Raw genomic sequence first — 26,022 nt, 5'->3', positions numbered from 1 at the left:
CCGTCTTAGCACCTATTTTGCCCATTCAGTGTTTCTACTAGTCACTTTAGGATCCCAACCCTCTGGCTCCTGGTATCACCTCCACCCTTCCACGCTCCCTCCCAATCTTACCTATCCTGCTATGTTAGCTCCAATCCCAGGAAAAGAACCCAAGTACTTAGATTTGAATGCTATTGTGCTATGTATGAAAGGTTTTTTCCCCCCTTTTTAAGCCTCATGCACATAGATAAATAATCATAAGGTGATCACATGTCAGCTTCTGTTGGTTGCTGGAATTAGTACAACAAAGCTCTCAATCAGTTTTATTTCTCTCACCACAATGGAAGGGAGGAAAAATACAGAAATGACTGGTAGGATCATTTGCTAGTAAAAAGGGGGGGCTGGGATTCCACATTCATTTTGGAAACTGACTAGAAAGAACTGCTCTCCTCACTCATGCTCCAGCAGAGTGTGGCCCAAGGGAGTGGAGAGAAGCCAGATGAAATCCTTAGCCAGCAGTTTTCTGTTCCCAACAGTCAGCTCCTCTTAAGTCCAGAGGGCATCTATTCCCAAGTTCATCCAGAGGACAGCAAGAACATGTTCCTTTCTATGCTGGGTCTAACTGTGCCTGTGAGCAGATGGATGAAGATCTTGCAAAACTTTAGTGAGGCATAACACCACCTGAAGGGCTGCAGGAAGGGCTCTTTGTGTTCTTCCTAGCTTGAGAAGAACCTAATGTGTACTTGGTGGTCTGCAGAGTCCTAAGCAGAGAGCCATGACAAAGAAGCTATTTTTATTGCTTTCGAAAAATCCCTTCTTTCACATACAACCATTCCTTCAGTTAGGTCCTCTGTTATCTTAAAATACTCTCCTCTGGTCACGAGCAGGTATGGACCTACTTAGCCAAGATAAGTAGGCTGTCTCAGAACTTCCCATAGGGAAAATTAAAATCTGATTCTTCTTGTTTCACTTGGTTTCTAGCTTGAGAACTCCAAGTACTAAGAGACACAGGATAAGGATGGGAGAAGGTGAGCCTTTCTGAGAGTCTGCTCCTCTGCTGAATGCCACTTTGAAGGGAAAAAAGAAGTCGAATGGCAGTTTCCAGTCTATTCTGTGTTGGCCCCTTGGAGGATCTGGCTTCTGGGTAATGTCCACAAAGGTCACAACAGTTGTCAAAGGTATTTCTGTTACTTTTTGGGAATTCTGCAGGAAGAAAGTCCGTGACAGGTCAGTGCTTGGTACCCATTCATATAGCTCTCTAACTTGACTGTGATTATTACTTTCCCCGAAAAAAGACCAAAACCAAATTGCTCTAAGCAGGATATGCCTTTTTCTCATATTGGTCCTATGTAGTTCTCATTCTGTGATACACAGAAAATGAATTTCTTAGCAGCAGTCCATGACACTAGAACTGTGAATAGTTACACCTACCTAAAGCTGAAAGACTGACTCTAGCTTCCCCCAAATGGGGAGTTGGCTGATATCAGAGAGGCCAGATGGGGAAACTGTGCTGTTATGTGCTTAGCAGCTTTACCTTATCAAGTCCCAGAAGGCTCCAGGCTCTGAAGCAGCACACATGTGCAAGTAGTAATGGCAATTCTATTCCATTTTCAATTGCAGAAAGAAATGTGAAACTTCATGGAAAAACAAAGAAACTCCGTAATGTAGATAAAATTTAAGCCCATCAGATTCACAGAATCTCGGGGTTAGAAAGGGTTGAAAGGTCAACCACCCAATTCAAGTCAAATGAAACATGCTCTGGGAAGAAGGGACCTCGTCAAGCTGACTCAAGTATCTGATCTAATAATATGCATAGCTTTTGGTAGGTACAGTTGTAGCCTGATGACTGAGACAAGTTTATGTAAAATAAATTCCTTTTGTTCTGACTCTGTGCTTACCAATCAGACTTCTGATTATAATTTGACAGTAAATAACATCTTGTTGAACCATAAAGGAGTATTTTCTCCACTCAGCTTTGTTTACCCTGATGCTATATACTATCTGCTGTGGTCTTTGGCAACAACAAATACCAGGCTCTGGGAACACAACTTTGCCTGGAATAACCTTTCTAGGTACTTAAAAAAATGGGTATGGGGCCAGTGATGTGATAATCTTGCATGTCATATTAACTCTTTGGAATCTTTTTTTTTAAAACAGTGACATTCCTGAGGGACTTGGCACAGAAGTAATGTAACTTCTGAGGCACTGAAAGAACCACATGCATTCCAGGACAGCCTGCTTAGGCTAAGGCTGAAATCTTGCAGCAATCTTGACTCCAGCCAGGCATGGAAGACTGGCTGAGACTAACCAGACAAAGAAAATGGGGAGGACAGGCTATAACATGGTGGCAGGCATGAGGCAGGGACAGAAAGTGCTTACTGAATGATACCCCCTCAGTGTGATCAGGCAACTACCCCTTCCCCACCTCAACAAGAGATTGGACAATTTAAATAAGAGAAATTCTGGATTTAGGGACATTGGGCATAAAGAAGGGCAGAGTGATGTATGGAACTAAAAATAGGAAAATTATTCTGTATAATGGAATCTGTTCCCTCATCTAGCTCCAAAATGCTGACAGATGGCCTTATATCCATACCCATCAGTCAGGAATGAGGGTCTTTTCTGGAGAAAATGATGAGTTTCAGCAACAAGTTCCATAACCCCAAAAGCAACTGCACCTAACTGCCCTACTATGAAGGCCACCAGTCAGCAAGTCTCATTCATGAGCACAGAGCTTTCAATTAGCTTAACAGCTTACTCTTATGTTGGACAGACAGCTTAGGGACTGCCAGATGTATAGGGGAAGCTTCTCACATTAAAGAGAAAAACTGTACCAAGTGAGAAGAATAAATAAGCTCAGAAGAAACAGAGAAGGAAAGAAAGATGAAAACTTAAGATCTTTATGTTTTATTTTTTTAAAGTTTTATTTATTTTAGTAATCTCTACACCCAAGGTGGGGCTTGAACTCATGACCCCGAGATCAAGAGTCAGAAGGTGCCCCAGATCTTTACATATATATAAAAAAGGATATTATGAAATGAAATAGAAAATAAGAGCTCTTAGATTTTAAAAATGGATAGTCAGAAAAAATCAGTAAAAAGGTTAAAAAAGAAAGGTGAGGAACTCTTCTAGAAAGAACAAAAAGGTAAAGAGACAAAATGAGAGAAAAGAAAAGAAATTAGAGAACCAGTCGTGACCCTGTAACAGATTAACAAGAGTTACAAAAAGAACAGAGAAAATTGTGTGTGTGTGTGATTATTAAACAAATAATAAGAATTGAAAATTCTCAGAGGTTTCAGAGTAAAAAAAATCCCCAAAATTGTTTGGTATAATGAAAAAAAGAATGCAGAAAAAAACCTACCCAAGGCATAATATTGCAGAAGCTTCAGACTCCTAGGAGCAAAAGATCTTAAAATAGCTTCTGAACAGGGTTCCCTCTTTCACTGTGTCTCTCTCTGTCAAATAAATAAAGAAAATCTTAAAAAAAAAAAAGAACTTGAACGCACTTGCCAGGTCGCTGGATAATACTGAATGTCACTGACCCATTTTAGAATTTGAAGAACAAGGTTTTTAATTTTAAGTTCAGTGTGTTATACATAAAATCTGAAGATGGTTGAGCGTCTGCTTTCGGCTCAGGTCATGATCCCAGGGTCCTGGGATGGAGCCAGGGCTCCATCAGGCTCTCTGCTCAGTGGGGAGCCTGCTTCTCTCTCTGCCTCTGCCTCTCTCTCTCTCACTCCCTGTCTCTCATGAATATATAAATAAATAAAATCTTTAAAAAAAAATAGCTTCTGAACAATATTGAAAACTAGAAGACAATGGAAGAATGCCTTCAAATTGTGAGTGAAAATCATTTCCAATTTAGAATTCAATCTAGAATGCCTGGTCAAATGATCAATCATAATTGATATGATGACAATGATGATGGTTGAATAAAGCTATCCTTAGACATGTGAACTAAAGTAAAAATGTACTTTACATGTGCCTTCTTTTCAAAGAGAATATTAGATTTTGAGCTCCATCAAAACAAGAGAGTCAACCAAGAAGGAAAAAGTAGTGTCCAGCAAACAGTGAATCTAACAGAAGAAACAAGAGGAATTCCTAGGATGACAGGAAAGTTCCATAACAACGGATGGGCAATACATAGTTTATACTACACCAGGTAATGGAGGTCACTATGAGGAAAATACATAGGAAAAAGTAGAATTGATAATATCTCATAGCAAGTTCAACTGTTTAGAAAACTGCATTGAGAGAAATTTTAGACATGTTGGAGAGGTTGAGACGTCTTAGCCCTTAGCTCAAAGAAAACTAAACAAATGAAATATGAGGTAATTATTAATTTCAGAAATGAAAAATTTTGCAAAAATTTAATGACCTGGCTTAGCATATTTATATAATCATAATAATGAAACACTGAATATTGATTTAATATTTTGATGTAACTATATTGGGAGAGTGGCGGGAGGAGAGAAACAGGCTAAACTCATCTACTAAAATAGGAGTCAATAAATAACCTATAAATTCATGATTCAAGAGATAACTGTTCAATATTGCTTAGACTCAAGGCGATAGGGGATATCGCATATTTGTTAAGAGATCCTCTTTTCTGGTATTTTTTACTTTAAAAGACATATGTATGTATTATTTTGATAAATTATGCAATTATTAATTTGATAAATTATACCATTATCTAGCATTAGTTAAATCTGTAGGGGAACTCTGAAATATAAGGTAGGTTTCACAGTCCCAACAGGTTGTGTTGTCCTAACCCAAAGCAAGGGGGTTGGGCTTTTCTATTCCTGCATCCTTCAGGCATTGGTTAAGGGCCATTTGGGAAGAGGTATATTTCCAGGCACTTTACAGGCAAAGTGGGTTCTGGTAGGGTGAAGGCAGTCTTCCACAAAAGACATAACAAAACAAAACAGAAAGGGGAAGAAAACCTCAGGCATACCCACCAAATTAAAAAAAAGGAGAGGGTGAAAAACAGAAAGGTAACTGCAAAAAGCAAAATTACAGTTGGTAGTCAACAAGGTATCTATCACGTGTAGGATATAAAATAAATGAATGAAATGCCCAAACTGAAAACCTATCTATTATCCTTGACTCATTCTCTCTCAACTTCCACAGCCTAGCAGTCAGGTCCTATCTGTGACACCCCTAAATTTCCTGAACTCTGTCTACTTCCTGCAGCCCTCACAGCCCCCACCTGGGCCCAGGCTATCAGTATCTCCTGATGATTTCTCTAACAGTGTTCTAAATTTTACCTCAGTATTACCCTATACCTTCCATAAGGGCAAGGATGATGTCTATCTTGTTTACCATGCATCATACCTAGAGCATCCACCATAGTACTTGGCACAAAATAGGCACTCAATAAAGATTTTTTTTTGTTTTTGACAAATGATTAGAGGTATTTTTGGAGATAGGGCACTAATACAAAGTAGCAAGAGATAATACAACACAAGGAAGAAAGTATGCCACAGCTATTTTTTTTTTTAAATATTCTACTTATTTGAGAGAGAGAGAGAGAGCAAGCGAGGATGAGCAGAGAGGAGGGGCAGAGGGAGAAGCAGACTCCCCGCAGAGTGGGGAGTCCAATGTGGGACTTGTTCGTAGGAGCCTGGTATCACAAGCTGAGCTGAAGGCAGGTGCTTAACCCACTGAGCCACCGAGGCACCCTGCCACAGCTAATTAATAGTCAGCAATTACAGATCACTTTGACCCATTATTCTCCCCACAACACTGTAATTAGGATCCCTAAAGGTTGTTCTTCCTTCCTTCCTTATTTATAAATTAGTATTTCAAATTAAATGCTTTTTCTTCATATATTAAGAATATTGCCTCCATAGTTGTGTGGAGGTTTAGAACAAATACAATCTAGTAGACAGTCCACAATTAAAAGGAACCTGAGGGGCGCCTGGGTGTCTCAGTCGTTGTTTGTCTCTTCGGCTCAGGTCATGATCCCAGGGTCCTGGGATTGGGCCTGCATCGGGCTCCCTGCTCAGCGGGGAGCCTGCTTCTCCCTCTCCCTCTGCCTGCAGCTCCCCCTGCTTGTGTTCCCTCTTTCACTGTGTCTGTCAAATAAATAAAGAAAATCTTATTAAAAAAAAAAAAAAAGGAACTTGAATGCACTTGCCAGGTCGCTGGATAATACTGAATGTTATTGACCCATTTTAGAATTTGTGTTTTAGTACCACATGAAGAACAAGGTTTTTAATTTTAAGTTCAGTGTGTTATACATAAAATCTGAAGACTCAAGTTTTTCTATTCGTGTTTTAAAAGTTATGTATAGGGGCACCTGGGTGGCTCAGTTGGTTGGGCAACTGCCTTCGGCTCAGGTCATGATCCTGGAGTCCTGGGATCGAGTCCCACATCAGGCTCCCTGCTCAGCAGGGAGTCTGCTTCTCCCTCTGACCCTCCCCCCCTCATGCTCTCTCTCTCTCATATAAATAAAAAAAAAATCTTAAAAAAAAAGTTATGTATAAAAGTTATGTATAAGCAAAATTAGAGAATTCACTCTTTAATGAATGTGTAGGAAGAATATTGGAGAAAAAAAAAAACCAAACCCTCAAAGTCTGGTCATCTCATTTCTTTTATCAAAACAAACAAAAGATAGACAGCCAAGTCAGCACATTTCTTTTACTGTGGATCTGGTTCTGTTGTATATGGTTGATTTAATTTATTTCTACCTTAAACTATAATATTTTATGTTTATTTCCGAAATCACTACCAATAATTCTGTTTTAACACTTTGTGGGGTTTAGGGGCTTTATTTGTTTCAATCCAGCTTACACGCAGCAAAATCCTTTGTCCCCAAATATGATTTACTTTTTTTTTTTTAAAGATTTTAAAGATTTTATTTATTTTACAGAGAGAGAGAGCACAAGCAGGGGGATTGGCAAGTGGAGGGAGAGGGAGAAGCAGGCCTCCCGCCGAGCAAGGAGCCTGATGTGGGGCTCGATCCCAGGACCCTGGGATCATGACCTGAGCCGAAGGCAGATGCTTAACCATCTGAGCCACCCAGGCGCCCCAAATATGATTTACTTTTAACAACATGAAAAGTTTGGATTAGGTTTTGTTTGGCTTTGGTAATAATAAATACACCTAATATATTACTATTATTACAACTTTATAATCACAAATTTTAAAACATTATATATTAATTCTCTATGTCCAATCATTACAAATGAAAAGAAAAAAACTATCATTATTAGAGGAAGAGCCGTGGATACCATCTCTTAGATTTACGTTTTTGTAGCTGCACATTTCATGAACTAGAACAATCCATCTTTGCTCAAGTATATAACTCATAACTGAGCTCTGAAAGCTCCCTATTCTACATACAAGAACTTTGTTAGATACAGGTATTGCAAGTATTTCCCCTTAATCAGTGCCTTTCATTTTCATTTTCCCTGAGTATTTTCATTTTAGCTTTTATTGAGGTATAATTCATACACAATACCATATATACATCTTCGGTGTTCAGTTCAATGAGTTTTGACAATTGTATATGCTATACAGACAACACCCAAAACAAGATCTGGAATATATCCATCAATTCAGAGGGTCCTTTGTGCCTCTTTCCAGTCTATTCCCTCTCTCCCAGAAACAACCACTTTCTGATTTTTATCACTAAAGATTTATTTTTGCCTGTTCTTAAACTTTGTTTAAATGGAACCTTAAAGTGTTATTTGTGTGTGTTTAGATTCTTTCATTCAAGACAAATGTTTCTGAGATTCATCCATACTGTTTTGTGTATCAGTAATTCAGTGTTTTGTTGTGAGAATTCCAATATGTGAATATACCACAATTTACCCATTCTCCTGATGATGGATGTTTGGGTTGTTTCCAGTTTTGTGCTATTATGAATAAGGCTGCTATGAACATTCTTTACAGGTCTTGTTTTGGATATATGTTTCAATTTCCTTTGGGTAAATACTCAGGAGTAGAAGTGCTGGGTCACAGGGAAGATGAATATGTAAAAGACTAAATGGTTGTAACATTTTTCATCCCCTAGTAATGTATGAAAACTGAGATTTCATGTTATCAGTCCTTTTGATTTTAGTTGTTCTAGTAGATATTCTATTTAATTCCTAGTAGGTGGTATCTCATGGTTTTGATTTGCATATCGCTGATGACTAAAGACTTCGAGCACCTTTTCACATTTATTGGCCATTTGTTTATCTCCTTTTGTATAGTTATCTGCTCAAATCTTTCCATTTTCAGTTTGTTTGTTTTATTTATTTTGGGGTCCTTGCATTATTTATTTGTAGGCATTCTTTTTATATTTTGGATATTAGTATTTTGTCAGATAATGCATTGAAAAGTATTTTCTCACAAACTATAGCCTGCATTTTCATTTTCAAAGAGGTGTCTTTTGATTAGCAGATATTGTAAATTTCGATAAAGACCAATTTATCAAATTTTTAGTTTTATGGTTTATGATTTTTGTTTATCTAAAAAATATTTACCTACTTCAAATTTGCAAAGATATTCTCCTATATTTCTTTTAAAAGTTTTGTGACTCTGGGTTTCATATATAGGTTTATGATGCCAGCTTAAGTACTTTTTGTGTATGGAGTCAATTCATTTTTCTCCCCAATATTTATCTAGTAGTTCTAGTTTTATCCAGTTATTTTAGCACCAACTGTTTTTTAAAAAGTCCTTTTCTCATTGAATTGATTTGTGGATCTATCCTTGGACTCTATTTCTCCTCATTGGTCTATTTGTCTACCTTTATAACAGTACCACACTGTCTGAGATTTAGAGTAGATCCTGAAATCAATAGAATAAGCCCTCCTTGGGGCACCTGGGTGGCTCAGTCGTTAAGCGTCTGCCTTCGGCTCAGGTCATGATCCCCGGGTCCTGGGATCGAGCCCCGCATAGGGCTCCCTGCTCGGCGGGAAGCCTGCTTCTCCCTCTCCCACTCCCCCTGCTTCTGTTTCCTCTCTTGCTGTGTCTCCTCTGTCAAATAAATAAATAAAATCTTTAAAAAATGAAAATAGAATAAGCCCTCCAACTTTGTTCTTCTTTTTCAAAGTTCTTTTGGTTAGTCTAAGTCCTTTGCATTTTCATGTAAATCTTAGAATCAGGCTGTCAATTCCCACAAAAATGCCTGGTAGGATTTTCTGGGGTTTGCTATTTATTCCATATATCCATTTGGGAACAGATATCTTAATGTTGAGTCTTCTCCATGAACACAGTATATCGCTTCATTTCTTTAGGTCTCCTGGAATTTCTCTCTGTAATGTTTTATAGTGAACAGGCCTTTTGCTCTTTTGCTAAATTGGTTCTTAAGTATTTTATGTTTTTTCATGCTACTGTAAATGAAACTGAATAAATTCATCTTTAAAGTCACATCTAGTTATTTCTAGTGACCTTAAGAAAGTTTATCACACAAGCAGTAAATCATAATGTAAAAAGTTAAGACTACTGATAAGTAAAACTGAGAAATAAAAACACCATTATTTCCACCTCTAAGAATACCACTACTAACATTTATATCTTGACCTATACACAGACATGCATGTGAAATCATATTGTGCAGACTGTTTACTAACCTACTTAAAAAAAAAACCTCTACCTTTTCCTGTTAATAATATTTCTTTCTAAAATATAGTTCATACTCAAGCTTCCCAACTATCCCAAAATGTGATTTACATTTGTCCAAATCAGAATCCTATGCAAAAAAATGAACTGCATCTGACTGTTTTATTCATGAGTCTCTTTAAATCTAACACAATCAGGTATGATGATTTCTATTACGATGATTAGAACTTACTTAACTATAAAGCATACTGTAAAGGCCCATGTAAAGGTAATTTTTCCTCATGTAAGTACATGATCTTTAGGAAGTTAGGTGATATCTGATATTGACACTATAACTTTAGAAGAACTGATGATTTAAATAAAGTGAAATTAAGGAGAAAAATAATTTCTGGGGAAAAAAAGAATTCTTTATGTACAATATTCTGCTAGATAATGTACGCATTATTTTTCCATGTTTTCTTAGGGCCAAACATATATTTAGGGAGAAGCCAATGAAAAATTACAAATTTCCTCAGTATTTTAAAGATGTCAATGAAATTATCAAGATTTTCAAATGAGTCAAAGAGAACAAATATGTTAAAGAAAAAATGTGGTTAAACATCATGTATCAGGGAGATATCTCAAGTGGTTATATATTTTAACACATGGAACAATGAGCATAACTTTCACAATTCTTAACAACAACAAAAAAAGGTAAAAAGAGAACAACCCAGTGAACTAAGTAAAGTTCTTCTATAAAGGCTATTAAGAACTATAGAAGGGGGTCAAGTACTTCTATAGTCTTATCATTCATTAAGAGATAGAAGCAAACAGTGGTTGATTGACCCTTGAAAAAGGAAGCCTTTAGTGACAAACTTTACAGACTGTCACAATAACCCAATGGTGGTGATCCAATCCAGCCACTTCCTAGCCTTTTCCCTTATAGCGATTATTTCTAAAATCAGTAAATTTCATTCTTATTTTATTTAGTCTTCTTTATCTTTTTTAGTATAGTTCTTAGTCTGGCTTTAAGAAATCAATAAATCCCTTGAAACTATATAAAGAATATTGTGTGTCTGGGCATTTTTCTAGTAGGTGAATAGCTTCCAACAGATTCTCAGTGGGGTCCATAAGATTAAAAACCACTGTGACAGATTGGGAGCTAGATTGGCAATCATTCTAGCATATGCTATGATTGATATATAAAACACTGCCAACCCTCAGTTATAATGAGTAAGAGGAATTATTAAATAATATAATTAGCTTTAAAATGTAGTCAGAGATGCATTTTCTAAAAGTGTCTTTCAAATTGCAAATTGTGACCCATTAGAGTCTAGCATTAAACAAAGAACAGAATCAACAATAGAATAGACAATATCACACAGTACACTGCATAAAATACTGTTTCCTAAAACTTTTGTTTCAGCTTTATATATGTGTCTGCTATAATGTGGGTTGTATTGTAAAATATATTTCTTACCATGGGTGATGGCCAACAAAGATTGAAAAATACTGCTCTAATGCCTGCTTATCTCTTGGTTTTTTTGCTTTAAACCTTCTTGATATGCTACTTCTATGGAAATTTGGAACCAAAAGAGTTATGATGATAAAAATAATGATGATATGATGAGCAATATTTACTGAGTATTCACTATGTGCCAGGAAATATGTTTTACTTTTATGATCTTATTTAATTTGTATAATCCAATGAAATATTATTAATCTCCATTTTATAGATGAGAAAACTTAGATTTAGAGAAATAAAATAACTTGATTTAGACCTCTGTCTCACTGACTCAGCACCCAAGCTCTCTAAACTGCAAAAAAATAGATCTCCTAGATAATCTAAAAAGCTTGATAATCCATTTAAAGATAAAGATGAATTGAATATTATAATTCTATAAAGGTTCAGAGCCTTGATCCTGTGATGCTACATTGTTCTTGTCACTCACTTATTGTTTTGGTTTTGACTGATTCAGAATATTCTGCAAAAGTAGTTGTTTCTTTCTAGAGATAATTTTCTTTTTAAATTAAAAAAGTTTCTATTCAGGGGTGCCTGGGTGGCTCAGTCTTTAAGCATCTGCCTTCAGCTCAGGTCATGATCCCAGGGTCCTGGGATCAAGCCCCGCATCGGGCTCCCTGCTCAGCAGGAAGCCTGCTTCTCCCTCTCCCACTCCTCCTGCTTGTGTTCCCTCTCTCGCTGTGTCTCTCTCTGTCAAATAAATAAATAAAATCTTTAAAAAAAAAAGTTTCTATTCAGATAGCAGACATATTGTATTTTATTAATTCCCAAATTTAAAGATCCCTTTAAATGCTCAATTAGTACAAAATTATAAGCAGCAAAGTACCATGTGAGTAAATCCTATTTACTTCATGGGTTTGTTGTGAGGATGCAACATTTATTAAAAAAAAAATTGTAAAAAACACTATAAGTAGCTATCACAAAGTAAATGACAATAAATGTTTAGCTATTATTATCATACAAGAAGACAGGGAAGTCTACACAGTGTTTTGCTTAAATTCTTCCCTGCTTTGTAGTTTGTTCTTGGGGACTTTCCAAAATTTTGCTACTTCACTTTCTATAGTGAGAGGAATTTAAAGTGTTTCTAAAGCAGCATCTGTACAATGAAGTCATTCAGACAGCTCAGTTCAAAATTTAACTGACCACCTAGCAGCTTCATCCCAAGGGTCATAAACACAAATGCTTACCACTCTAAAGATATAACCTCAATGAAAGAGTGGGATGGCTAAAGGTGAGTAGGCATACGTTGTGTGAAAGGGGCACTCTATTTAAAAGTGGAAACCACCATTCAGTGACAAGATTTTATGCCATGCAGGACTGCAGGATCACTATTGCTAGATTTTCAAGAGAAGTCAGAAATGTGGATGTCAACATGAAATTTCCTCATTTTTAAATGTGGCACAAATTTAAACAAAACAAAACAAAACACTGTGGGCAAAATGAAACAAGTGTACAGGCTAACTCTAGTCCACAGCCTACAGTTTGCCACCCAGCTTTACTTTTATGCCATCACTCAGATACCAGGCTGACTGACACAGCCTACGTGAGACTGCTATCAACTATGGCCAGTGGGTAGGGAGAAAATCATAGAACATTTATCTTCTTAAAGTTTAACTCTTCTTTTCCCTTTAGAAGCTTTGGGAACATGTACACTAGCTTTCTCAGAATAGTCTCTTGCTATTCTAAGAAAAAAATTTCACAGGAAGTCCTGAGAAACAAGCCTGTGTGGATAAAGGTTTAAAGTTAAGAACAAATATGGGGCGCCTAGGTGGCTTAGTCATCAAGCGTCCGCCTTCGGGTTGGGTCGTGATCCCAGGATCCTGGGATTGAGCCCCACATCGGGCTCCCCGCCTGCTTCTCCCTCTCCCGCTCCCCTTGCTTGTGTTCCCTCTCTTGCTGTCTCTCTCTCTGTCAAACAAAAATAAAATCTTAAAAAAAAATCTTTAAAGTTAAGAATAATCAAAATATAAACACAAAGAAAAGTGAGTATGTTTATAGGACTTCAGGAGAAAATTTCCACTCATGACTGAAGAAGTAAAAAAGTCTTTCAATACAGATAAGTCTCTTTATTATAGAAATAAATATTTGTATTTGCTTAACTTTTTGATATGACACTATTGTTTCACAACTCCTTTTATGTTTATAGGGGCATGGCAACTTTCATGAGGGCAAGTTTCTCAAGTCAGCCCTTAAGGTGAAAATTTTCGTATAGTCAAAATTACCTTTGTACATCCTTTAAATTGTCATAAGTAAAGGCACATGATTTTGTATATCCCATACCACTTCTCAGTAAGTTCAACACAGTTAATTTTTGCTCCATGATTGGAATAGGTACTGTCTTGTTATGCATGAATGAAGTACAGCTGAAATTCTCAATTGTCAACCATTCAGGCCAGTTAGATGTGAATGACTGTAAAGTGTGATTTTGTAGAGGGGGGAAAACACACCCAAAAAGCTAACCTCTACTAAGTATTAGAATAAGATAATGATTACAATATCTACATAAGAGAGAGGCACTGGGTCGCTTCCACGCCTAAGAGAACCAGAGATTCAGAGAAAAAATAGTTCTGTGGGTATCTTCGCAAACTACATAGGTACTTACAAATAAAGATACAGTTTAGAAAAATAAAACAACATATTCAGTGTAGGATCTGTAACAGATTAAAAGAGTCTTACAGAAATAGTGCTATTTTATTCAGTAAACCAATACAGAGAAAAAATGCAGTGCTCTCACTAACAATTTCTGGTAACCTGAGTTTTAACACCATTTGTAGGCAAAGAGAGCTAAGGTACTCAACCCTGTTGTAAGAAGGAGCTAAAGATATTTTATTTCTGGCCTACATATAGTCTCTAGTTTCTTTTCTGGGATGTAAATGCAATGACATATAGGTAATAATTTCAATTAGTTTTAATTTTCATTAAAAGTTAATAAACTAGCATGCAATTTATATGTAAATCAGTTCACTGGGACTTAACCATTTGTTTTCACAATTCTAAAGCTAAGGATTAGATATTAAAATCAAGGCAGATGTGTTAAAGGTGAGTTAACACACATCATAAAAAACAGGTTTATGTTTACTACATAGTAAAATTATTCATTTTAATGGAGTGCAATCAATCAAGAATTGATGACTACAAACTAGCCCCAGCATTATCTTTAAGCAATCAACAGGCTCAGAGACACTGATAAGAATGTGACTGCCACACTGAATGCACAGTTATGGAAAATGTTTCCTGTAGTTAAATCAACTGGTATAGTAACACTATTATGATAATTGAAAAGAAATTAACCTATACTATAGCCTGGTTCAGGAAATTAGAAGAGAAAACAAACTGGGGAAAAGGATATAGATTGTATTTATCATGACAACATGCTAATTTCAATAACCAGGCAGGTAGGATTGACTTAAAAGCTGTGTCAACTCACTAAAACCAAATGTTGGCTGGTAGCATAAATTGGCTCTCATTGTCAAAAGCTTATCATACAGCTTATAAGACAATCTAGCATTGCAAGATAAGCCACTGCAAGGTGAGCCATGACTTACCTTTATGGACTGGCACTGGTATAGGAACCGGGCTCCTGACACATGAGCTTGTGGGTTGGACTGGAGGCCTATATATGCCCACAATACCTGGATCTCCAGGGAAACTGGTATGACACAACGCATAGCCTGTAGAAGGGTAAAGAAGCATCTGCTTGAATTGCTGATGGTTGCCTAGTCAGTTACCATGCATTAAGTAGCCACTGCTTCTTAAAACATTATATATAACAGAGAAGGTAATATGACTTAGAGAAAGAACACAAAAGTTCACAATAGATCATACTATTGTCTTAGATCTTAAAAAATTAATATTCTAAAATGGAAATGGGAAATGACTAACATAGAGATTAATAAAAATGTGAGCTCACGTACAATGGCTGTAAGAAGTGCTCTATGAGTGGTGCACAGTCAGTGTTGTGGAATGCCAGACGAAACAGCCACTTCTGGTTAAGGATGGCTTCATGGGCCTGGGATGAGTAATATGTGACTAGAAGGAATGGTGATGATAAAGGAAATTCAGGTAGAGAGATGGCCTATAAAAAGGTGTGCAAGTAGAACAGCACATGATGCCACAGAGGGACATTCATTGATTAATCTGAATAACAGTGACTGAGTGTCTTCTATGTGCCAGGTGTGATGGAGGCACTGGCCTTGAGCAGGCCACTTGAGTGAAGCAAAGGATTTGGACACGGAAGCAGTGAAAGGTTAAGGAAGACATTTCAGGATTAGATTATGACATCCAACCAAGCAGTCTGACTCCAGGAGGATTAATTCTAAGAGGTAAGAAGGATTGATGGAAGTGAGTTACTATAACTTAGCACATACAAACTATCCTCAAATATGCCTTGTGCTTTTCCAGCTTCATACCTTTTTGTAGTAAAGCTCAGACACTGGCAATAACATATATAAACTAGGAATGGGGAAGACAGAACATATTTAAGTTTACTTTATTCAGGAATTATCAAACTGTTTTCCAAAGTGGCCGCACCATCTGCAGTCCCATCAACAATGTCTGAGGGTTCCAGTTTCTCCACATCCTTGACAACACTTGTTGGTGTCTATCTTTTTAAGTATAGCCATCCTAGTGGGTGTGAAGTGGTATCTCATTGTGATTTTGCATTTCCTTAATGGCTAACGGTGTTCAGCTTTTCATGTGTTTGTTCCAAATATTTTTAAACATCTTTCTTTTCATTTATTCTACGTTAGGAATACTTTTCTATGTTGACAAATCTTCTTTGAAAATGTGATTTTAAAATATAAATAGTAGATTAAAGAAAAAGAGAAAGAATAAAGAATAGTTCCAGTATAATCTCAACCTTGCCACTAACCATCCTCTTCCTACTAGGCTCAGTCACAATCACCCCAAACCACAATTCCTTTGTAGGGCTATATTGGAGGTTTAAGAGAATTCAATTTGACTTCAGTTGCCCAAAGGCTGGATCAAGTACATGTGTTTACTTATCCCTCCTGTCTTCTTAAGAGGAACAAAGTGTATAAGGAATAAAGTCATAATAGTGCTGACGAAGGGAAAAAGGGCACTTCCAAAATAATTGCTAAGGAGAAAGGCCTTTTGAAGTCTGAACCAAAACTCAAAAGTTAAAAAAAAATAAATTGGTATCTTTCACAATATAAAAATCAGTGTCTGCATGGCAAAAAACCAAACCAAAACAAAACAAAACAAAAAACCCAACAGAAATGAAGTCAAAAGACTAATGACAAACTGGGAAAAAGAATCTACAAATCATACCACAGAAGATTTGTATTGATTGTATTTCTCAAGATCCATTTCTCAAATTTGCAAAGATTTCCTATAAGACCAGTAATTCAGTAAAAACAAGCAAGGAATATAAATAGATAATAGTGAATAAAATACAAACTGTTCAACCATATATCAAAATATAGTGAGAGAAAAATAAAACTATACTGGGATACTATTTTTCACTTATAAAAAAAGATTAAAGTTTCATAACACAGTGTTGATGAGGGTAAGGGGAAAAAGCAGTCTCACAGATGAATGATGGGACTGGATATTGTATGTATGGGGAATAAATTGACATTATTAAAATTTTAAATGCACATACCTTTGATCTAGCAATTCTACTTCTAGAAGTTATCATATAGGTTTATTCTCTCATGTACAAAATGGTGCCTGAGCCAGGTTACAAAATGCCACATTGTGTATAATAGCAAAAGACTGAAAACAAACTGAATGTCCACCAAAAACTCTGGCTAAATGAATTCTGGTTCATCCATGTAATGGAGTACTATGCAGCTATATTTCCCAAAGAATGAAGAAGCATATTATGTACTGATAAAGAACAAACTCTAAGATCAAGTGAAAAAAGGAAGGTGCAGAGCAGTGTTTATGATATTATACCATTTGGATTAAAAAAAAAGTACAAGAGTATTTACTTGTGTGAGCATGCAGGATCTGTGGAAGGAAAAAAACTAGTAATTTCAGTTGCCTGTGTGGAAGGGAAGAGCTGTCTGAGAGATTTTTATTTTGTACTTTTTGAATTTTGAGCCAAGTGTATACATTACTTATACAGAAAAATAAACAATTGAAAATTAGAAAAGAAAATTAAAGGTATGGCTGACTACAGTGAGGAGATAGGGGGTAGGCAAAAGAGGAAGAAGACAGACTAGCACAGCAGATTTATTTATTTCACCTGGGTTGGAGTCAAGAGATACACCTGTTGGCACTGATCTAGGAGGCCACCAGGAAAAGTAAAAACAGAAACAGCTACGTGCAGTTCCTTCCAGGGCAGGGGTTGTTGAGATTTTTACTTTGCATTTAATACCATTATACATAGTTTGAATTTTTAACCTGTTAATGTATTTTTATTAAATGTAAATACGTAAACTTTTATAATAGAAAGAACACAATTTCAACCTGAAAGAATTTATGTTGACCAAACATTCAAGAGTATGAGAGAATATTTGAAATATATATGAAATAAATACATTTATTTTTCTCTTACTATGAGTAGGTTGATTTTGAACCACAGAACAATCTCTACCTTCAAATTTTTTTTCCAAGTAAGGAAAATAAGTTAGGTATAAACCTAACCTGAAATAATGACTTTAAATGGGCATGATTTCTTGTACTCTTCCTTTTATGATAACTACATTATCTTCCTTCTATGAGAGTCCCATCATCTCTAGAAACAGGGCTGGTTTTAATTCTGATATCCATAATTTACACACAAAACGGGAAGTGAGTTTTTGTGAGAACGTGTATTTCTCTCCTTACTGAAACACTGCAGTTCCTGCTGAGAATCCTTGTCCACTCTCTCTTCTGGGCTGGGACAGCATTACCAAAGATGGCAACATGTTCTGGGCTGGTCTTTCCATGAAGAGTCTCATAAATCTCCTGCTGTAAGTGGCTGCAGTCCACCTTTTTCAGCCTGAAATGAAACACCACGGAGGCTGGAGTCCAATGCTAACGTATTAATCCAAAGTTTAAAAATGATATTATAAAATAAATTAGAGGAAATAATCCTTATTATTAGATGTAGAAGACTGTCAGAAAACTTTCAGCAATATTAACATTACTTAGATTATAAAACTACTCCTAACTAGCGTTGTCATTCAAAATATAAAAGTTGTCATATCGAGGCGCCTGGGTGGCTCAGTTGGTTAAGCGACTGCCTTCGGCTCAGGTCATGATCCTGGAGTCCCGGGATCGAGTCCCATATCGGGCTCCCTGCTCGGCAGGGAGTCTGCTTCTCCCTCTAACCCTCTTCCCTCTCGTGCTCTCTCTCTCTCATTCTCTCTCTCAAATAAATAAATAAATAAATAAATAAATAAAAAATCTTAAAAAAAAAGTTGTCATATCAACATACTCCCTAGAGAGACAAAATTGTGGGAAATGATGTGGAAGCAAAGAGTTACCTGAGCTTGCATCCAGATACTGCATTCACTCCAAATTGTACTTCATATCTCTTAACAGAGCAAATTCCATCACCCTGGCTCTGTAAGAGGGTCATCTGAGGTAGAAAGCAATGGTCAAGGAGAGTATAACAGAATAAAAAGGCGGCAGATTGGAAAATTTATGCTCTTATTGTTTCCTTAACACTATATTTTACCAATGTCACGACATTGTTCAAGTCACAAATACGTTTTTTTCTCTAGTAATTAAAAAACACACAGAGACAGTAACTATTTTCCCAAAAAATGGCTAACCACATAGCAGTATAAAAATGTTTCATTAAAACAAACAGAAATGAGTCACTATCCTTACCTTCATCAGTTTAACACATTTTAAAGCCTTTGGTAGCAACAACTTTGAGAACATAACGTATTAATGGTTCAGTAAAGAAAGTCCTGAATACCTAAAAAAAATCAGAGGACCTCAGAATTGGGAAACCCAAAAAATCAGTAGCCACAGCTTTTCTCATTAGGCTGTAACAGGCTACACAGCTCCAGAAAAAGGATACAGAGTGACTTATATCGCCAGTTAGGGCCAAAAGTGGCTTCCCAACAATATAGCCAGGATTCCCACTTCTAGGACCAGCAAGAGAAGCAGCTGTCCTCTGTTGAAAAGCCTGCAGAGAGTGAAGGAAAGTCACCTACAGAGAAAAGCATGCTCTCACATCTTCCACTGGTTGGCTTCATCCCCTTCTTTATGGCAATGCAGTAAGTTAGCTACACCAAACAATCTGGCTCCCTTCCACAGTGGAGCATTTTGTGGAAGTTTCTTGCAAAACTTTCGTGTTTTACTTTTTATTCACTAAAATAGGTGCTGAGTGATCTGAAAATTGAAATTCACTACATGCTACTTCTACCAAGGATTACAACCAAGGATCAACCAACCCTGTTTCTCAAAAATTACCATCAGTTGACGCTATGTTCAGCCTGGCTGAAATGAAAGGACTTTAAACATAATTTAGAAATATCTTTTAATTAACTACAGATGTTCCAGAGATAAACTGAGAGACATGAGACTTGGTTGATCACTTGAGGGCAGAGTGGAGAAGAAACAAGATTCTGCTGGGTTCAAAAAGAAGAAAGAAGTAGAAGAAAGCCAAGAGATGGTGATCAAGATTGGAAAGTCAGATTAAGTGGGAAATGAGTAAAATGCTGTCACATTATATTTTGACATGTTCACAAATACATACAAGTAAAAATTCATTGTAAGTATATAAACTCAAATAATGCAGAAATATAAAGAGTAAAAGTGAAAAACAAACAAAAATCTGCTGAATGCCCAGAAATATGAGAAAAGATAGTTAAAGAATTTCTGTGGGAGGTAGGCTGAGTTTATGATTCAAAGTGACTATTTAAAAAAAGAGTTTGGATTTGAGACTAAAGTCCTGCTTCACTGGGGAGCCAGATAATCTGAGAAAATGTTACTGAATAAACAGCTGAATCTCTGTCATTTGTAGTTAAATTACGAAATACGAAATGTTGAGGCCTCAACTGACAGACTGAACTAGGCCTTCATGTTCTTTTTTTTTTTTTTTTAGGCTGGTTGTGGAACCCTAGGCCTTCATATTCTTAATCTATTTTGCATGTATCACAGAAGCACGGGCACTATTTCTAATCCAGTATTTCCTCCCCTCTCAATCCCCTATAGCAGAAGGGCTCTAACCCTGAAGCGAATGAGAAAGTGTTGTTGGAAGGAAGTGCCTGGCTCGACAGTCAGGTTGGTTTGTCCAAAACTGACAGAGACTTTCTGGATTCCAAAAGTCCCATTGGTCTCTATCTCATAGATGACCTGAAATACAAAAGTAGAATTAATAAAAATTATTTAACGGGCCAATTATACAGAAGATTTTCTGTCTTAATAAGAGTTTTATTATAACTGAATGAGGGTACAGCATAGTGACTAGTTTATTGTGTTTTTGAAAGTTAAGAAAGTAGATCTTAAAAGTTCTCATTGCAAGGAAAAATGGGTAACTGTATGGTGATGAATATCAACTGAACTTACTGTGGTAATCATTTCACTATATATGTGTGTGTATATATATGTATATATGAAAACATCATGTTGTACACCTAAAACTAGTGATATTATATCTCAATAAAAAAAATAACTGAATGAGGGAGACTACACAAGTAATCTTAAAAATGCCAAACACAAATACCATGAAAAGACAGAATTCATAATCTTATACATGCAAAGAGACCGGATAGAGCTCTTTGGAAGGGTTCATGGGAGAAGTAAGTTTATGGTAAGGATTGAAAGGGAAGAAAAATGAGTTTTGAAGGTGTGCAGAGGACGTGAGTAGAGAGGGAGCATGGAATGGACACCCGGTTTACTTGGCTCTCCCAATGTCTGAGGATGAATGAAGATAATAGCTGGAGATGGAATTCATAAGCAATTAAGGTAACCTTAGATTTCTGAGCAGTCTTTACAATGATGTTTAAGGTAATTCTTCCTTCTGTAGGGTGATCAAAAGGGAGAATGGAGGAAAAGAAGTTTTTCAGATATTGATTTTGTCAACAGAAGAAAATGTGGTAAGAACTGTAATAAACCGCAAGTGGGTAAAGAAAGAGGAGTCAGAAGTAATCGTAATCTTTTGTGCATGAAATACTGGAGGATCGTAGTAATGGAAACTGAAATATGGTAGGGAGGAAGGTGATGGGTTCAATTCTTGACATGTTAAGTTCCATGCACAAAAATTCATGTGGGGCTGGTCTGGTACTTAATGCAAGATGAGGCACCTCTGGTAATGTAGATCAACAAACATCAGTCCAGAATCTGAGGTTAGCGTCCTTACCTGGGAAACCACATTCTGACAAGTGTTTCCAGACAAGAGAGGAGAACGAGCTTGTGAGATAAGGGTTACAGGAACCTGGAACTAGCAAGGGAAAGAAGCAAATCAACTGAAATTGAAAGCAGTATTTTCTCTTCTAGCTACATATTATGCTGAAATGAGTATTTTTTATTTTTGACCACCTTCCTCTTTCCTTCCATTGCCAGCCTACAGCTTAAGATCAAAAATCATTTTAAATCAGCGCTTCTCAAAACATATTTCTCAGAACATTAATTCCACTAGATATAAAATAAAGGTTCTGTGGTCAAATAAATTTTACAAATTTTTGTGTGTTTTTTTTTTTAAGTTTTTATTTCCTTTAAGTAATCTCTACACCCAGTGTGGGGCTTGAATTCACAACCCCAAGATCAAGAGTTGCAAGCTCTACTGAACCAGCAAGGTGCCCCCAAATACATTTTAGAAATATTATATTTGGTATTCCCCTCTTAGAGAGTACCAAGTCCCTTTAGCACGTTAAAGACTCTAAGAAGTCCACTCTAAATATAGTATTTAACTTTACTTAACCCAACGTTTCCCAAACTTATCTAACACCTTATGAATTCGTATTTCACATGATGCTTTTTAATCATATAGAACATACACGGGAAAACAATGTTTTAGATTCACACTTAAGAGTTTGATACATTGGGCACCTAGGTGGCTCAGTTGTTAAGCGTCTGCCTTTGGCTCAGGTCATGATCCCAGGGTCCTGGGATCGAGTCCCACATCGGGCTCCCTGCTCAGCGGGAAGCCTGCTTCTCCCTCTCCCACTCCCCCTACGTGTGTTCCTGCTCTCACTGTCTCTGTCAAATAAATAAATAAAATCTTTAAAAAAAAAAAAAGAGTTTGATACATCACACATAGATTTCCTTTCACAATTACAGTCTAGGTTGAAATTGCCTCAGATGCAAAGGGACCAAATAGTCTCCTTCCTTTTCCCTGATAAACAGTGTCATACCTTCATATTCTGCAGATCAGTCATACCTTTTGGAACCTAGAAAAAGAGAATAGCAAGAACCGTGAGTGTGCATACACCTGAGAGAAAATCTCCAGGAGCTTGTGGTTTCACGTGTGGGGAGGAAAAATCAACATATTAGAATGATTCTTCTTTTCTACCTGACTCTTCTTTATACTAAAATGCTATGAGTAAAGCTGAGGGGAGGTTGGGCTATGACACACCTACTCTGAGCAGAGCTCTACTGAACAGCAAAAGCAAGAGGTTTTGGTGAAATAGTGAAATGTCATCCCTTGCCACCCTCCTAAGCCAATCCCCATTATCCAGGAGGGTAGAATCTCTTATCCTGGATATAACCCCCAACTCTTTCATCTTTCTTCAGAGGGTAGGGTTTCTGGGCCCTCTGTTTTTTATGTAGTTCTTAGCCATTCTGACTTTCAGTTCAGTGCTTTATCTACAACCCAATAGCAGGAAGCATGTGGACATTATATCCACAACAGTGACAGTGGGGAGGAAAGGGATACCACCTTCAAGACTGAGAAGTTATAGTAAGAGGCAGCATTGAGGGCTGGATCCAAGGTGCAGCTACTTGTCAGGTTCTTGAAGAAACGAGCACAGGTTGTACTTTTACTCTCCAGGAAACCTTAGAACACAAAGAATTAAAGGAATGATAAAAGAAAAAGCCTATTTTATTTTTGTGAAAAAAAATTTTTTTTAGTTTTTTTTTAAGCGATTTCTAAGAAAGCTTATTTTATGTTTTTTTAAAAAGATTTTACTTATTGATTTGACAGAGAGAGACATAGCAGGAGAGGGAACACAAGCAGGGGGAGCGGGAGAGGGAGAAGCAGGCTTCCCGTGGAGCAGGGAGCCGGAGGCGGGGCTCCATCCCAGGACCCGGGGATCATGACCTGAACCAAAGGCAGACGCTTAACGACTGAGCCACCCAGGCGCCCCAGAAAGCGCATTTTAAATGGAACAAAAACGCTGGCACTTCTGTTTTGGACTCACCTGCAGGATTGCTCTCAGCACAGAGCCCCCCAGCTCCAACTCCTGCAGGCTGCCTCAGCAAGCTGATTACAGACCACTTGGGGAAGTAAGTCAAAATGGGGTCCCCAGCCTGAACAAAGTATAGTAGAAATTTACTGAAAGTGAGATTGGACTGAACTCCACCAGAAAAGAAAAAGTAGAAACAAAAATTAACTCAAGGGCTTGTGAATGTGCAGAATACTGTCTTCTAAAAGAGCTTGACAATGGTTGACCCAGTTGCAGGGGTATACCTTAAAGATACCTGGTCAACTGTCAGCCATGAGGGAAAAACCACACCAAACAATCCCATCCCTATCCCCAGGCTCACCCTGTAATGAGGTGGTGGCAACTTGGTTTGGAATGTTGAAGTGAATGATCCACTTCCAAACTCTGTAGCCAGGGCCTCGAAGTGGGTTGCGTTGACCTTTTGGAGCTTCTGGAAATAGTTTAATTTTGCTAAAATGTTTTTTAAAAGATAAGGGGTTTAGATAAAAGAAAAATATTTATTTAAAAATATCTGGCACGAAAGTAACTGCTTTTAAAAAGTATTCTTATTGGGGCATAATACATACACAGCAAAAGTTTGTAAATGCACTCATCTTAAGTGTAAACTCTAAAGAATTTTTACACATTGCTATACTTTTATTCCTACTACTCAGATTAAGTTATAGAACATTTTCCCAGAAGACTCACAATCAATAATACTCCACTTTTAAAGATAATAATTCTGATTTTTATCATCTTCTACTGCATGTATAGTCTGTTAAAAGAACTATTGTTTTATTATTAAGATCTAAGGTAAGAATATGGCCAATGAATACCAGGCAGTTCCAAGTCCCTGATGCCAGGAATGTGAGTGATTAGCAATTTGTGATGAAAACAGGAGTTCAATAATGCTCACATTTGCCCCATACCAGATTAGTCTCTAGCACAATAAAATGGTACTGTTTCTGTTGGAACATGGCAAAGTTGGAGATAACATTAAATTCGTCCTCTCCTTCCTGTTTCTTCTAAACTTCAACTGACCAGTCCTAATAATAATGTTTCCATCTCTCAAGTATATGAATTTGTTATGTTTCCCTCCTTTCACTTCAAATTTCTACATTTAAAATTTCAGACACTCCAAAGAGGTATATTCTGTAATAACTCTATAATTTATATTATAACAATATAGAAATCTATTCAAGTTCCTGCAGCCATCTCCTTACGGCTAACAAGGATGACTGAAATTAAAGTTCTGTATGGGTTTTCTGTTCCACAGCCAAGAGGGCATAAGAAATTGCAAATGTTCACAATAAGAGAGAGGGAACAAGTAGAAAGGTAGAAAAGGGCAGATGATAGAAATTCAACAGACAAAAGAAAAGTTCAAAAACAAAAGTTCAAACACAAAGCCAATTTTCAACAAATGTTAGGTAACAAGAATAGCCAACACATCTCTACTCACAGTTGTTCACATGGACACAAAACTGCCTAATTCCACTTGAATCCATGAAAACTCTTGAAGGAAATGGGGAATTACTCCTGAAGATAAGAGAGTTGTCCACGCACATCCAACTTGAAGACCTGAGAGGAAATAGGAATGAAGAACAGATATATTTAGAAGCGGAGGGTTAGGTCCAAAAAGGTGCTGCATGGATGTCAGTCAATGCCTAAGAGAGGGCTCCTTGGCCAGCCACAGGCCAACACAAAGGTCCTATTCTATTGGACTGCTCTGGTCTAGAGAATTCGAGGAGGAACTTCACTCCTGGGAAAAACCAAGGTAATTCCACTTATAGAAATGGAAGTGGGGGCTTAAGGCAGGAAAGATAACTCTTCCTACTTCCAAGTATGACCTATTCTAGGGTCCCAGTTTTCTTAGGATTCAACCGGCATATGGCAGCTCACCTCACGCTGCCTGGAAGGCAGAAGGAGAAAACCGTCCTCGGATGGAGAAGATAGCAGTCCTTGTCGCAGCAGCAATTTATGTCGCAGGTACCAGGGGTCAAGTCACAGACACAGATCGGTAAGACTATGAAGATAAAGCAGAGCGAACGGGATGAGGATCCCAAACTTCCAAGCGCGAATTCCCCTCTTCCGATAGCCCCACTCCTCACTTTGTGGAAATTCACTTTGCTCACACAATTTTAGATCCAAGTCAGTGGTTTCCAACCCCACATCTCCTCTCCTAACCTGGGAAGAGGTCTACGGTCCCATTCCCAGGTGCAGAGGGGGTCACGACCGTAGGGTCCACCGTAGAGATCCCAGACACAGGCCAGGGAGTTTCAGACCCCTCCGAGGACGACTGAAGGGTCCCGCCCGGCGACCCTGGCCCCACGTCCGAAGGGGTGGGCACATCCCCTGACAGGGAGAAAGAGGGCTGAGGCCAGATGCCCTCGGGGACCATCAGGAAGAACACCTGCAGTAGCGCGAGCTGCGAGGTGCACATGGGGCGAGATAAACACGGGGAAGTCAAGACCCCCACGAGTTCAAAGCCGGTTTCAGCGGTCGCCAGGCGCTTCGCGAGAGGGTGGATGGGAGGAGTCGCATCTCGTCTGACGTCATCCGCATGCATCTGCTCATTGGCTCAAGGCGATGGCTGAGAGCTCTCCAGCCAATAGAAAGCGGCGTTGTTACAGCTTTCCAACAGCTTTTAGTGTGCGCCCTCCTCTTTAGGCCAGGCAGCGCACCGCCTCTGTCGCTTGGTAACGACCAAACTCGCGGAGGAGC

The 26,022-nt window shown here is 37.7% G+C and overlaps 1 protein-coding gene across 2 annotated transcripts; it reads right to left on the bottom strand.

Annotated features, from left to right (window-relative positions):
* Positions 1–290: 290 nt before the first annotated feature.
* TCTN3 (tectonic family member 3) lies at positions 291–25,978 on the bottom strand. 2 transcript variants are annotated; one of them, XR_003209966.2, is made up of 15 exons: positions 25,486–25,978; positions 25,201–25,324; positions 24,761–24,879; positions 23,645–23,772; positions 23,299–23,407; positions 22,818–22,933; positions 22,294–22,329; positions 21,300–21,380; positions 20,168–20,293; positions 19,014–19,121; positions 18,469–18,563; positions 17,828–17,981; positions 14,578–14,703; positions 3,341–3,434; positions 1,073–1,182 (listed from the first exon to the last, which is right to left on the bottom strand). XR_003209966.2 is itself a non-coding variant. In XM_025880557.2 (14 exons), exons 1-14 carry the CDS (start codon positions 25,865–25,867, stop codon positions 946–948), a joined length of 1,941 nt encoding a protein of 646 aa, XP_025736342.2. In that variant the 5' UTR covers positions 25,868–25,978; the 3' UTR covers positions 291–945. The 2 variants fall into 2 exon arrangements, 1 of the variants encoding a protein (XP_025736342.2); XM_025880557.2 differs by lacking the exon at positions 3,341–3,434 and having other exon boundaries at positions 291–1,182.
* Positions 25,979–26,022: the final 44 nt, after the last annotated feature.

Source organism: Callorhinus ursinus, unplaced genomic scaffold, assembly GCF_003265705.2.
Source record: "Callorhinus ursinus isolate GAN/ISIS: 27379988/994484 unplaced genomic scaffold, GSC_fseal_2.0 scaffold20, whole genome shotgun sequence".
NCBI classification, from domain to species: domain Eukaryota; kingdom Metazoa; phylum Chordata; class Mammalia; order Carnivora; family Otariidae; genus Callorhinus; species Callorhinus ursinus.
Note: the sequence above shows the minus strand (reverse complement) of the source record. Positions and strands in the feature narration are given on the sequence as shown.

Excerpts from the sequence above, each read along its gene's own strand:
- TCTN3 (XM_025880557.2), bottom strand. The coding sequence starts at position 25,867 with ATGCATGCGGATGACGTCAGACGAGATGCGACTCCTCCCATCCACCCT. Across the intron at positions 25,325-25,485 it reads GACCGTAGACCTCTTCCCAG|TCTTACCGATCTGTGTCTGT; the intron begins GTTAGGAGAGGA and ends TTATCTTCATAG. Across the intron at positions 22,934-23,298 it reads TGCTGAGAGCAATCCTGCAG|GTTTCCTGGAGAGTAAAAGT; the intron begins GTGAGTCCAAAA and ends TTGTGTTCTAAG.